Genomic DNA, 15,395 nt, shown 5'->3' with positions numbered 1-15,395 from the left:
TTTCCCTTAGGCCAGCAGCATAAGATCCGCAAAGATCTGAACCACACTGGCTCTCTTAGAGAGTGGGTACATATTATTTTTTTGTCGCTGCTAATATTTTTTTTCCTCAGATTTTCACACAATGCTGTTTTAGTATCATGTCTCTAGGAAGCTTAGGATTTTGTGATCCGACCAAGCTGCGTGGTTGCGGTGGATTTCATTCTTGTTTTTCAATGTAGTAGTCTTAAAGATGTACCCTCCAGCCACTGTCACTGCAGAGACACACTAGTGAGGAAGTTTCCTGTAGCCAGTGTAGCTTTGCAAGAGGGCAAAGATTGCCATTGCTGATGGTAGTACTGGTAAGTAGTATTACTTTTCATTTAAAGGCTACCTTTTTGTTTACTTTTATTTTCTAGTGACAGGATCACTTTAGTGACCAGGAAATTGTATAAAAAATGAATCCGTAAATTTACTCCTAACATTTTGTTCGATATTACACAGTTATCCTGTGTGGTAGGATATTTGCTTGGTAATGGTATAGTACATACTGAACGTATCAAATTGATTATACTTCGAACCTGCCATAGTACTTGTATTATTTTAATTTTGAATGTACTCTTTTGCAGATTTCCTTAAGTCTACTTTGTATTGTGATGGTAGTAGCCACAGAACTATGGACCCGTGTCAGCTGGTTTACACAGATAAAGAGACTGCTCGTTCTGTGTTTTGTGGTTAGCCTTGGCTGGAACTGGCTGTATTTGTACAGGGTAAGCTTTTAAAGGTGATCTTCAGAAAGGTGAATACTGGGAGTGACAGGGCAGTATGTACAGGATAACAGTGCAGAGGGTATCATTGTGGGTAGTATATACTGGAGAATGCAGAGGGTATAGTGGCGGGCATTCTGTACAGGAGAGGAATGCGGAGAGTATGCCAGTGGACATTATGTGCAGGCAAGAAGTGCGGAAAGTATGACAGGGACATTATGTGTAGGAGAGGACTGTGTAAGGTATGATGGTAGGCAATATGTGCAGACAAGGAGTGCGTAGTGTACAACAAGTAGAGGAGTGGAGAGTATATGATGGTATTAGCAGGAGACAAATGTGTAGGGTATGATGGTCAGCATGTGCAGGAGGAGTGTGGATGGTATGATATGACTAGTATGGGTAGGAAGGGAGTGCGGAAAAATGCAGACAGTGTACACAGAAATATATAAATGGGGTATGTAGCGCTAGAGAATGAATATCAAGCAAAGAGAGTGTCACCATATATAGTAACAATAATATTTGATATAAATAGTTCATATAATGATTCAGGAGAGAAGATGGATACGATCCTATGATGTTCCAAATCCAACTTGATAGAGTGGAAAAAATAGTGCGGTTATGCGCTTACCACAAATACATACAATATAGGCATTGTATGTAAATCATCAGCAACAGGGCCTCATGGTCTGGTCAACAGCATGAGCAGCATCTGGTCACATCAGGACATCAGGGTCAGCAGGTCCAACGTTGTCCAGGCATCCAATGGCTCTTTATTCCAGATCATCACCTTGCAAAGCTCATTAAAAAAACGAGCCGGGAGGCAAGAAGGTACTAATGGTGAAGTACGTTTATTCAGAGTATTATAAGCAAACAAAAGGAAGGAACTCACATCAGCATAAAAGGATACATCCAGGTCTAATTCATAGGTTCCCTGGTGGCTAGTGGTTCCATCAGCAAAAAAGACACACACATCCAGGTCTAATTTATAGGTCCCTGGTGGCTAGTGGTTCCATCAGCATAAAAAGCACACACATCCAGATTTTCATATGAAACACCCATCCAGGTCTATTAAATAGATTCCCTGGTGGTAAAGGCGTCAGTTGGGTGGATCCCCTAACATGTTTCGAGCGAACGCTACATTTATGCTTAGTGTACACAGAAGGTGTGGGAGGACAGGTTAGCATAGGATAATTTTTTTAGTTTGTGTATTGTGGTTATAGGTTCTCTTTAACCACTTGCCCTCCTGAGGATTTACCCCACTTCCTGACCATTTTTTGCATTACGGCGCTGTGTTACTTTAACTGACAATTGTGCGTTCATGCAACTCCGCACCCAAATGAAATTTACATAATTTTTTTCCCACTAATTGAGCTTTCAGTAGTATTTGATCACCTGTGTGCTTTTATTTTTTGGGCTATAAAAAAAAAAGCGACAATTTTGAGGAAAAAATGCATTTTGCTACATGTCTTTGCTAAAAACAAATCCCAATACGCGTAAATCAATTGTTTTACGTGAAAGTTATAGCGTTTGCAAATGGCGGTATATATACTGGGATTTTTGTTTTTCTTCATTTTTACTAGTAATGGTGACGATCAACGACTTATAGTGGGACTGCGGCGGACATTTTGACACGGGGGGGGGGGGGGACTGGCTTGGTGTCACTGACATTCCCAGTGACACCAATACAGTGATCAGGGCTAAAACAAAAAGCACCCACACTGTACTAATGACACTGGGCAGGAAGGGGTTAACATGAGGGGTGAACAAAGGGTTAACTGTGTGCAGGGAGTGTATTACTAGGGGGTGGGATTTGTGTGATTCACTGTAATCACACTGCTGTGGATGGCTGCGCTGTGCATAGCCATCCACAGCAGTGGTCCCGAACTGACAGAGAGGAAGACTGTTTGTAAACAAAACAGTCATCCTCCCCATCTGTGATCCTTGGAAATCACCCGGCGTCAGCGAGTAATTACCAGCCGGGACCCGGTGATTGACGGCCGCGAATGGCAGCACGGGTAGGGCGGGTGTTCAACTCACGCATGCCCCCACCCGGAAATGCTAAATCACGTGTGTGTGTATATATATATATATATATATATATATATATATATATATATATATACCCTAAATAATTGATGTAAATAACAGTCAGCATAATTCTCATGTTATCAACTAGTAAGAGTACAATTCAAATTTTATTGAACAAACCTCCTAATGATAACAGTATTTTTTTTAAACATAAAAAACTTACAATGCACTGTTCCAAATGATTACACACAGTAAGTTTCAAAACACTTTATAGGTTGTAAAGAACTGAAAATTGTTGTGTTTGCAGCATATTTATTGAAATCAAAAGCTATTTCAATCAAACTTTTAACAACATTTTAATTTTTTATACATTTTAACAGGTCACGTTACATTTTAACATAGGACCCCTTATTTGATAGCAGCTTCACAAGTCTTGCATCCATTGAACTTGTGAGTTTTTGGACAGTTTCTGCTTGAATTTGTTTGCAAGATGTCAGAATAGCCTCCCCGAGCTGCTGTTTGGATGTAAACTGCCTCCCACCCTCATAGATCTTTTGCTTGAGGATGCTCCAAAGGTTCTCAATAGGATTGAGGTCAGGGGAGGATGGAGGCCACACCATGACTTTCTCTCCTTTTATCCCCATAGCAGCCATTGATAGCATAGTATGTATATATATATATATATATATATATATATATATATATATATATATATATATATATATATATATACAGTATAAATGTGTGTGTGTGTGATTTTGCGCAACACCTCAACACTGAAAGAAACATTTTTAGTCTCTCTGCTCACCACAGAACTCATTTTCATCTTCTTCAGTATCTTAAGCACACACCAGCCCCCCACCACATACTGCAGACTGACAAACAAAATCTATTGTGCCACATGCTCTTCCCTATCTCTTACCACCTTGTGCTGCAAAGTTGGATTATGAAAAAACAAATTCAGCGCTCAGTGATAATAATTAGCTGCTTGCAAAAAGTGTATACACAAAAACACCAAAATGATACAATAATAATAGTTTTCAGCGCTTAAAAAAAAAATAAAAAAAAAATATATATATATATATATATATATATATATATAAATTAAAATATAAATGAAAATAAACCACAACACCTGTGACAATAAGTGAATCAAAAGGAGTAAACAGTTCAAATATTATCACAATTCAAAGACAATCTTCTCCTCCTGTGATTTATCTTCATATGTTGGCATTAGTGATGCTTGACCTCCACCTTAGTTTAAATGCACCCTCACCAGATCCAACTGCTGTCTAAATAAATAGAACAGCAAATGCACTTTTGTAGACAATGAAGCTCTTCTCCAAGAAAAAATACTCCAAGTGAACCAATAACAATAGCTCTTCAAACACTCTCTTAGCCCGTGGGACTCACAGAAAACCATCGACAATAGAAAAAGTCTTATAGTGTAGTGTACTACACTCTCAACTTAAATCCACTGAGCAGAACACCAAGCTGTACAAACTTGAATGCTTTTTGGATTTAAGCATATCAGGTGATGTGTATTTGTGTTATGAGTGAGGGTGTGGCCTAAAGAGATCAACACTCTATATCAACGTCTGCATACTTATTAGGTAGCTTCTTTTCCTGTGGCAAAATGGGCCAAAAACGAGATTTAACTGACTGAAAAGTCAAAAATTGTAAAAAGAAGTCTTTCAGAAGAATGCAGTACTCTTGAAATTGCTAATAAATTGGGACGTGATCACAGAACCATCAAATGTTTTGTTGCAAATAGTCAACAGGGTCGAAAGAAAAAAAAGATACAAATTAACTGCCAAAGATTTGAGAAAGAGATAAAACATTGGCACATATTAAAATCTGAATTTTTGGCTATAAAATTGCCCAAAATCTCCCTTAACATATGGGGGTATATGAAAAGGGGGGAGGAAAGCCACACCGTCCTCACCGTAAAAGTGATTGGGTTACTATACAGCCACCTGGATTACTTTTACATGGCAGTGGGGAGCTGGCTAAATAAAATAAATGCACGTTCATGGCTGAAGATATTAAAGAGACATCAGGGGGTGCTTGATCAGTTCCTTCCCTGGTCACAGCAGCTGGGGAATGACTGCTCTGAACCTGGAAGTGACACAATACATGTCACCTCATGCTCATTCAGCAGAGGGGAGACCAGCAAATCTGCTGAGTTGAATGCTTCTTAAGCTCTCTGGCTCTTGGCTCTACACAAGGAGGGTGAGCAAATGAAAGGTCCGTTTTCTTTGTAATCTATTATAAATAAACTAGGATGGGCTGACAACACGTGCTTGGGAATTAAGAACTGTGTTGTAATTTCAAAAAGGAATGTAGGAGCATTCTATAGTTCTGGCACATAAACAGTTTTACTTTTGTGTATTTACAAGATGCTTAAAGAGGAACTTCACTCATTTTTTAAACTGTATTTAAATGTACTCCTACCCCCTCCCCCTTTCTGCAATTATCAACAAAAAAAGTTTTTATAGGGGGCAATTATTTTTTTTGTGGAGCGCTTCTGTATTTATGGCCTAAGCCAGAATGATGTTCTTCTCTGCCTGAAGCCTCCTGAGATACCTACATCCAAGGAGGCTTCCAAGCTGTGTAGAAACCACTGTGCATGCACAGTGAGCGTCATCAGGAGGCCAGCTGCTAGGACCTAGAAGAGACAACCTGTATCCTGCTGATACCACAAAGAAATTGGTGGCAAGGAGTGTGGTGGCTTTCAGTGAATCACACCCAGACTGCGCTGGATTCACTGGCTGGGTGAGTTTGCTATTCAACTTGCCATACCAGGTAAGGTATGGTAAGCTCAAATTACCATACCAGGTAAGAAGCAGTTAACTTTACAATTAACCCCGGGGATTTAAAGGGATAAAACATGGGGAAATGTGAATGTATGCATACAACAGGTCTAATGCTAAAGAAACTAGTCAGTTCTAATAGATTTTCCCAGCCACCAATCATCTACTTTGAAAATTTGAATGTGACTGTTGATTCAAGGAGTAGAAAGGTAACAAGTTTTAGGAAGTACAATTATACTGCCTCCTGACCCTGTGTATTGGACTGTGTGTGCTTTGAATGTAGTGCATTACATGGTGTTGAATTAAGTGAACTGTCTGTATTTAGCCTAACTGCATAGGGGTGATTGATTTCACTTGTTGAATGCAATTGCTGTTTTATTTACGATTATTATCCAAAGCTCAGTTGTAGACACTTTCTGGATTAACACCAAATTAACTTACAAAATTGTCTGTTATTCAACTTTAATATCAGTTGTTGGGTATTTAATTGAATTTGGCATGCAAATATTTTTGTGTTGATTTTCTATAAATACTCATATATTTCTTTTTATTAGGATGCCTTTGCTGAACGGCAGGCGAAATTAATAAAAATAGAAAATGATCACTCCTGTGGCAAGCAGATGACTTGGTCAGGAAATTTGCTTGGTAAGATAACTGACTTTCTTTTGAATGGTAGATTTTACATTCTTATTTAAATACCTTTTCATGTCTATAGCCAATGTACTGTATTATTTCTTTTCAATGCAGTTCCACGTGTACATAATGTATATAGTAAAGGCTGCCATTGATATTAGATGTCAAGTCCTCCCAGTCTGGGTGAGACAATCTAATACCAATTGGGCATTTGCTGATGCTGCCAGCAGAGGTTTGTTCAGGGGAGAAGCAATCAGACAGGTTGAGAAATCTTGTCCAAATTACTATTGTTTTCCCCTTGATAATACTAGCTATATTTGGCTTGAGTTTTGGATGATTCCTGCTGAATCAGCTGAAATTCAAGGTGTGGATGGCCCTCTTTGCTACACCTGGCTTTTTTAGATGTTTCAATTGAAGTTTGTTGAGCTGGGTGGAGTCAAACAGTGACTGAATCCAATCAAATGCATTCCCTTTTTAGGTGCTTGGTCAGCTTCTAGTTTTGTGGCTGTCTGAATATAACAACCTGCAGTGCACAGTCCGCCACCCATGCTGTTTACTGTGGATAGGGGAAACCAATTTCTCTTGTTTAGCTTGCAGGGCTGAATGCGGAAAATTAACAAGTGTATGGCTAGCATCAGCCAGTGCCAAAAGGTGCAACAGCAAGCCTAATCTGCACCACTCCATATGCTGCATTTTAACAGTTGTACAGGGTGACCATTTATTTTAAAGGTAGTGCTAGGTATAGGTAGATGCCTAAACGTGGTCAGATTATGCCTGTGTATCTAATGTCAATGGTGGCCTTAACAAATAGACTTGTCACTTGAACCTTAACCTATAGCTGAAAAGTTTTATCAGGATTACCCTTTGAAAATTCTCTTGTGTTTCCCTACTTTGTTACACTGTCTATTCTGTTATTTTTATTTAAAATGCTTTTGATCTTTTGAAGAGTGGTGGAAAAGTTCATCATCTTTCCAGAATGATCCATGTGAGGAATATTTTAAAGCTTTAATGGTAAACCCAATACTTCTGGTCCCACCAACCAAAGTAAGCTTTGATTTTTGCTGTTCTATGACTTAACTTAGTTGTTATAATTCCAGACTAAGGGCATATTGAGACATGCTCTGGCACTCTTTCTGCATGCATGATCATATTTTTTTGTGTTTACATCTGCCCTGAACTGCAACCTATGGAAGTGGATGCAGACGCAGTGACTGCATGTGCACAGTTTCATGTTAAAATTTGATAGGCATGCAAGAGAGGGTGCATGGACCCAAATGCATACTGACTGCGCAGGAGGAGTGCCAGGGACTTTCTGAAAAAGCTCTAAATATTAAAATTCTTGGATAAACAAATTTACTAAATGTACACTAATGAATGGATACTTCAGATGGGTTCTTCTGTACTCTATAGTCGGCATGAATATAGCTTGTATAATGGATTTAAAACCACAATCCTCTTGTTACATATGTAAATAATGACTCAACTCTGCACCCCAAAATACAGAAATCTAGTGCCATAGTGGTCAGCAGAGGTTCTGGCATTGTAATTACCATTTTTGATAGAGAGGGTAGGCCTTGGTACAGGGCCTGGAAAAGGGGTAGGTAGAATTAGTGACTACCTTGGGCACTTCAGCGGGATTGGGGTGCAAAAAGGCAGAGCCTGTAACATTTCCTGCTGAAGTAGTTCACACCATATGGGTTGGGAGGGGGACACATTGGCCTTTTTGTCTTGGATGGTAAAGACCTTATATAAAGAATGCTCCATTAATCTAGGGTCTCTCTAGATCAGTGATGGCAAACCTTTTAGAGACCGAGTGCCCAAACTGCAACCCAAAACCCACTTATTAATATCAGTGTCAACACTGCAATTAAACCTGAGTACTGAGGTTTTAGTTTAGAAAAAAAAAAACCCATACATTAACATCTTTTGTCCTAAAAGAAAAACACAATAACAGAGCTTCCACTGACCACCAGCACAAGGGGGCAAGTTTCACAACCAGCTAATGAATCGCGGCTCATGATGTCATTGCCTGGCATCGCTACTCCTTTTCGAGCATGCGCATGGCCCCTATGTGCACTGGGGCTACTTGGCTCACATGCTGACAGAGAGGGCTCTGCGTGTCCACTGCGGCTGGCGTGCCTTAGGTTTGCCACCACTGCCCTAGATGCACAATAATTGGCATCAGTAAAAGGCACTGGCTCCTTACAATACTCATGCTTTCTGGGATACAGCCAGGATGCCATGATAATTGTTTTTCACTTTTGTATTTATTCCTAACAGTAGTCTGATTATCTAAATAATTAAAATAGTGTAAGGAGCAGTCATCTACAACCAGTCTCAGTGTGAACCTTACTGAAACAGTGCTAATGGTCCTAAATCACACATTATTGGCAGAATTGTTTTAAGGACAACAAAATGCAAATGCATTTATTAAAATGGGAAAACTTACTGTACATTTTTAAAAACCCAAGACAACTTTGATAGATAAAATATCTTTACAGTGTACGTGTGGTTATGTTGAGAGAAGACATGTGTTGCGCACCTCCTGCAGCATTTTTTCTGACAAAACATGGAAAATTTACTGACTGAGCCTTTTTTTGTAAATTTTGCAAAAAATTATATTTATAATTATCAGCCCCTAATATTTACAGACAGTTGAAAAAATCACTGATTTTTACAAACTGTCTGTAAAATTACTAATGATTGGCATTCCCGGAGAAGGTAAATTATGTACATTGTAAGGATTGTAATAAACCTTTTTGTAAATTTGTACCTTTGTATTGAGCTTTATTTTTTGACTAAGTGGGTTTGGCAGCCATTCTAATATCCACCTGAGAAATCTCAGTTATAATAGGAAATGTTCCAGTGTCTTTGTTGCATGTTTTAACTTTAGATTCTGTGCAGTGATTTCTAAAAAAAAGTAGTCAATGAATATTTAAATACCTTTAGTAGACAAAAATATTTTTCTTTACAAAGTACAATAGAAGATCCCTAACTACTTTCCTATCAGAGCCAGGCATGTATAATATTACAGCAATCAAATTATATCTAGAATAACTTGAAGGAAAAATTAAAAAAGCAAAATTAGAGCCAATCCTTCCATTATTCTGTTACACAAAACCAGCAGTGATAATTGCGTGTAGGGTGCTTAAAGAAGACTTCCAGATATAGCTATTTGGTTCAAGCTGGAACAATGTAACTATGTAGCAATGCATATACCATATCTGTGGGATCCCTCTGAAGCTGGAAATCAGCACAGGCACCACTGCTACTACAGTACTCTCCAATAGCTTCCAGGTTCAATGCTGAGCATGACTTGCTGCATTGTAAACACAGGCAGATACCTGCTCGGCACAGGCGCCATTTAGAGATTGCTTTGTATTCTATCATCTATCAGTGAATGTTCTCTCATTGGATGAGGTGGAGAGGTAGGGCATTGATGTCATGCTCTCCATCTCGTCCAATCGGGGAATGGTTTGCAGAAAATGGAAATCATTCTCTGAATGGCACCTGTACCAAGCAGGCAACTTCCTGTGTTTAACAATGCAGCAGGGCGTGCTCGGCATAGGCCCCAGAAGCTAGTGAAGATCACTGTAGTAGCAGGGTCTACTACAGTGATTTGCAGCTCCTGGAGGGATCCCACAGCAATGGTATCTGCATAGTTACATTGGTCCAAGCTGGACCAATGTAACTATGTAAAAATATCCATACATGGAATTTGTCTTTTAAATTATATAGGAACCCTCACCTTGTAAAACAACCCATTCAGTTTAAAATAGAAATGAAAGGCAAAACATTTGTGCATACATATAAAAACATTATAAATACCTTTTTCCCCTTTTTTTTTTTTTATAAATGATCACATACCCTCTATTCTTAGCTGCATAAGGAGCTCAGAGAGCTAGGGGAGGAGAAGCAGAAGTACATTGATCTTCCCAGTGAATGCCTGTGAAGGGAGCATGTCAGCAGAAGTCTAATCATTGTAGGAGAGCAAGCTGAGTTCTCAGCACAACTAGAAAACTGACCATGCTGTGCTGTCATGCCTAGTGTAGTCAGTTTTTATTAGTAAAGCAGAGGGACTGGCAGGAACACCAGGTATTTCACACAAAAGAAGCAATACAAAGAGAACAGGATACTGTGTCATACAAGTACATGGTACATCAGGCACATATCAGGAATATGAAATGTTGGGTTTACATACTGTTTTAGTAAACATATTTGTTATTCAAACTATATAGACTATTTCTCCTGGGATAGGGTAGATAGGAATGTCTCTTCTAAAGGCACTGCAAGGCAACACTAGGCCTTGTAATCTTTCATCCAGTGGTTGGATTCCTTCTCTAGTTCTGTTAGGAAATTATGTCACCTCCCAAGTACCTCCGTCCAACTAATATTTGTGCTGAAAACATTGTAAGTGTTTCAGATCACCACTATCCATTGCTCTGTACTGGAAAATGATTTGATTAGTAAAGTCGCCAGTAGCCATTGCTCTGTAACACACTGCCATATATATCTTACCCAAAACAAATGTCTAAATATTTTTCTCAGTTTCTTGAAAATATTAATTCAACCATCAGGGTAAAGCTGACCTCCAGGCAGATATAAAATGACCTGTTGTATAATCATTAAACAATAATGACATTTATTTATAAGTGCAATTAATGTATCTGAATATGTCTTGATTTCAGCCTTTTGAAATCCCCCTGTACAGTATAACCGAGAGAGAGGGGTAGCACTAGTAGCCAATGAGGTGTGCAACTTGTGAATTGACTGACAAATAATTGCTAACAGGAGAGAGAGCATCCTTCTGAGCTAATCAGGCTGCTGCTACTCCTGCAGTATCCAATAGCAGCCTGGGAACAAGAAGGTGACATAGATTTTTTTTTTTTTTTTTTTTTTTGCTTAAGCTGGCCATACACTGATTATAATGGAGCCAGTTCAGCAGGGACCAGCCAAATTTCAATGTGTGTCCACCCCCACTGGACAGAAGTCAAAGGGACATGCTGAAAATACTATCTTGATCAGTGGCTGCAGCCGCTGTTTTCATAATACAAAGTCTACTGTATAAAGAAAGAACTGTGAATTGAGACACCATCTTTTACCTACCAAATCATTTATAGAAAAATTGTAAAAAAAAGGGGGTTTTTATATGCAAATATATCCAGAATATACAAAAACCTGTAAGCAGGGGTATCTGTTTCCTGAATGGGTTCAGCACAATTATGCATGTAACACATGGTGGAACAGAGTATAGTCCCACTAATAAAAATTGCATTTGGTCCAAAACTTTGCCTGGGCGGCACTTGTGCTTTTTGGAATTGACGCAGTGACTGTACTGGAAACTGGTAGCTGGATTGGACATGTTTTGAGTGGTAGATAAGATGATCATGTCCATAAGTACAGAGTGTCAGTACACCTGAGTACAATGTTCAATCAGAAAGTTGACTGAACCATTGTAATGTTCACATGCTGCTCCAACATGGGCACAACTACCGCCACTGTGTCTCCTAAACTGAGCCCCCAGCTGTATGTATCAGTCCATGAAAACTGGGCAAAAGTGGAGCACAATACTGATTGAACAGGCCTGGCAATGCTTCATTCTAGACATCTGTGGTCTCATCTTAGGCTTGCCCGATAAGTAAAGTGAGGTCTCCTTTCTGCCACTCTTCTAGAACCAATACTGCTGTCAAATGCTTGTCTGCTCTTTCAGAGCTGTGGGATCCCGTGGCTGCAAGTATGAACTGGCATGCATCCCCATCTGACAGGGACTACAGAGGTGGGGGGTGACGTGCTCTGTTAACGTCAACACGCTTTGTCCCACATTCATAGGGCTTTTTCAGAATGCAAAAGGGAGCTGTTGGTATTGGACTATATCTTCTATCTTCACACTCACTGATGCATAGTAACCATCAAAGTAAATAACAGTTATACAGTGTACAAATAGAAACGTGATCTTAGAAAACTTTAACGAAAACTTCACACTTGTGGGAAAACCCCTGTATGTCGCCAAGATATATGAAACACAGTCAATTGAATCATGAAGCCAACATCAATATACAGATTTTCTAATAAATGATTCGGTAGGTAGACCTTGGTGTCTGAATTTGCAGTTCTTATTTTATATAGTACCAATTTATTTTTGTCATATACTTTTGGTTAGGGCACCAAATTCATCTAACATGGATTCCCCCAACCAACTGTGCCTATTAGGCTTCCAAAATACAATGTTCCACCTCAATTTGTATGAACGGTGGAATCTAGCCGGCTAGAAACAACTAACAATCTAAGGCTGGCCCCAAACTTGCTCCCTCATGTCTTGATGGACCTCGCTGTGTGTGTATGTATGTATGTATGTGTGTGTGTGTGTGTGTGTGTGTGTGTGTGTGTGTGTGTGTGTGTGTATATATATATATATATATATATATGTGTGTGTATGTATGTATGTGTATATATATATATATATATATATACATACACACACACGTACAATGTTTGCAACATAAAACCATTAAGGGAGAAAAAAAAAATTATGAAAACATCGCCTTATATGGCGTGGCACAGATGATCAGTCCCAAGTGCATTATCGCCCTGGTACTAGACTCAACTATTACAAGTTTTGGCTGTGATATACTGGTGTGTAAGGAAATGACCAATCACCCTTGAAAGCAACATTACCTTTGAAGTACTTTATCAGTTTGTAATGACATTCCTTTTATATGAAGTCAACTAAGGTAACCAGGCTTAGAATTTCAACTCTTGGATATTGTGAAACAATTTTAATAAGAGAATATGAACTTTCCCCATCACTTCCTCACTTAATGCAGAGTTTTTCAACTTCCATTTTGAACACACTTTCCCAGTTTTATTTAACTAGTCACCAGACTGTTTAAAGTACTTCAACATTCCCTGAAGAGGAGAGGGCTATGACCTGCAAGGCAGGAGGGGACTGTGCTAGGGAATTGAGTCATTACATTTTCTAGCAAGTTCAAAGTACCTTTTGCAAGTGAATAAACACTTGCGAAAAGGGGAATCACTGTAGGTAAGCATTTAAAATACTTGATTTTTCTTCCCTTTTACCTGCAATTTTTTTAAATTGGTAGTAAATGTTTGCATACGCCCACTGAAATAACTAGAATCAGATGATAAACAATGAGAATACAAATCCTCCCTTATAACCTGTACCCCTTTAGTGGCAGCACTTTTTTCTTCAGAGCCCTCTAGAGTACACAGATGAAATGGTATTTCACAGTTTCCAGGAGGCAGAGGGCATGACTTTGGCAGTCATCCATTCCACAGCACAGAGTAGAGAGCTGAGCAGAATCTGAAACCTGAGTGGAGAGAATGTACTGTGAGGCTGCCAATGACCTGCTGTGTGCTAAGGTGGTGGGGGAGCATCACTATGGATTGCCTGGTGTCAAAGAAAACTTCCAGAAATAACACATGCAAACTTTAGAGTAAGGAGAAAGTGACCAGAATCCACATTATGTGCTATAACTTGAGGTACATACATTTTATATGATATAGTATATACTATATATTATAGGATATTATTTGTTCATTTTGCATTTCAACAGTTTACAGACACTTTAAATCTAATTATTAAAAGACTACCCTTGCAGTGGCCTATGAAACATTCGTGTAGGATAGATATTACCCATAGCAGACACTGTAGACTCATCTTGGTATGTATTTAAATTTAAAACAGGAAAATATGTTGGACTTGTTGATTTTTTTTTTGTTTATCGTTTGTTTGCAGGCTTTTGCTGTCACTTTCACCAACTTCATAACAGAACCTTTAAAGCATATAGGTAAAGGGATTGGAGAGTTCTTTCATGCTTTGTTAGCAGAGATGCCCTTGTTTTACCAGCCAATAATACTAATTGCTATAGTACTGCTTTTACTGGTAAGTGTGGTAATTTTCCTATAATTTAAGGGGTATACTTGTGTCTCCTTTATTTGGCAGAGGGATTTGATGGTATTGGCTACCATGCAGTTTTGTACTCTCTTTAAGAAGGCCAGCAATGGAACACATTTTTTCCAATACCTGATCTGGGACCTTGAATTTGATCCCTAGCAACAGCATAGTCATACAGTCTGGAAGCATAACTAAGGCCAAGATAGGGTTTTAAAACACCCTTGCAGTGCAGCACTAGGCAGTCTGTAATAAAAAAATTAAAAAGTGGTTGCAGCGCTCAATAATTACATATGTGAATAATTATAATCCACCATATAAACTTGTGCACAATAACAATGTGTCCAAAAAGAAAACTTGTATAATTATAAATGCGTAAAATAATAAGTTCCTCCACTGAGGTCCTGCAACCTAAAGTGCAAGCACCTCATATGGAACATTAAATGAACAACGTGAATAGTCCCTGTGTCTTTTCATAAAATGTCACCGTACAGTCAGAAATCACCCATCCTGTCTTGCGTCCACCAACAGACAGCAAAATGTTGTGGTGAGTGTGCAATCTTCCTAGGGATAGAACAGCAATATTAGCTTGTTACAAAGTATCCCTCATGAGCTCTCTCCCTCTCCAAAGTTGGACTCCTCTAACTCCTCAGGGGTCAATATCAGCACTCATATTCTCACGGAACCACCACCAACAAGAGAACTTCTTTGGAGAGAGAGAGAGAGAACATGTGGGATACTATGTAACAAGCTCATATTGCTATTCAATTGATAGACAGCAAAACCTTGTGGTGCATGTACAACCTTCCTATTGGTGGAGGCAAGACACTACAGGTGATTTCTGTTTGCACTGTGGAGTTTTATGAAAAAGGCCCCCAGGACTGTTCACTTTGTTCATTTGATGTTCCATATGAGGTGTTTGCACTTTAGGTTGCAGAACCTCAGTGGAAGAACTTTTTATTTTTACACATTTCTATTTATACACATTTTCTTTATGGACACATTATTATTGCACACAAGTTTATATAGTGGATTATAATTGTTCACATATTTAATTATTTAGCGCTGTCATTTCTTTTTTATTTTTTGAGGGTATTCAGTATATCTATATCCATTCCACACAGCTGTTGGTTTTATATTTATATGGATATCGCTGACTTCACTATATTGTGCTAGGCAGTCTGTGTAAAAGAGGTACATTTGCTCTGGCACAACAAGTAATGGAAGAACATATTGCTTAAGTTTATTATCCAGTGATCCAGATGT

General features: G+C 38.8%; 1 protein-coding gene across 3 annotated transcripts in view; it reads left to right on the top strand.

Annotated features, from left to right (window-relative positions):
* Positions 1-15,395, top strand: part of CLCC1 (chloride channel CLIC like 1) — a 75,422-nt gene that overhangs the window by 47,271 nt on the left and 12,756 nt on the right. For all 3 annotated transcript variants that reach the window (XM_089691279.1, XM_089691281.1, XM_089691280.1), the window contains exons 7-10: positions 606-746; positions 6,139-6,229; positions 7,164-7,261; positions 13,974-14,120. In XM_089691279.1, the coding sequence (XP_089547405.1) occupies positions 606-746; positions 6,139-6,229; positions 7,164-7,261; positions 13,974-14,120 (477 nt within the window). The remainder of the gene's footprint in view (positions 1-605; positions 747-6,138; positions 6,230-7,163; positions 7,262-13,973; positions 14,121-15,395) is intronic.

Source organism: Staurois parvus, unplaced genomic scaffold (genome assembly GCF_062004578.1).
Source record: "Staurois parvus isolate SC_StPar_1 unplaced genomic scaffold, SC_StPar_1.0 ptg000560l, whole genome shotgun sequence".
In the NCBI taxonomy this organism is placed as follows: domain Eukaryota; kingdom Metazoa; phylum Chordata; class Amphibia; order Anura; family Ranidae; genus Staurois; species Staurois parvus.
This window is presented reverse-complemented; position numbering and strand designations above follow the sequence as displayed.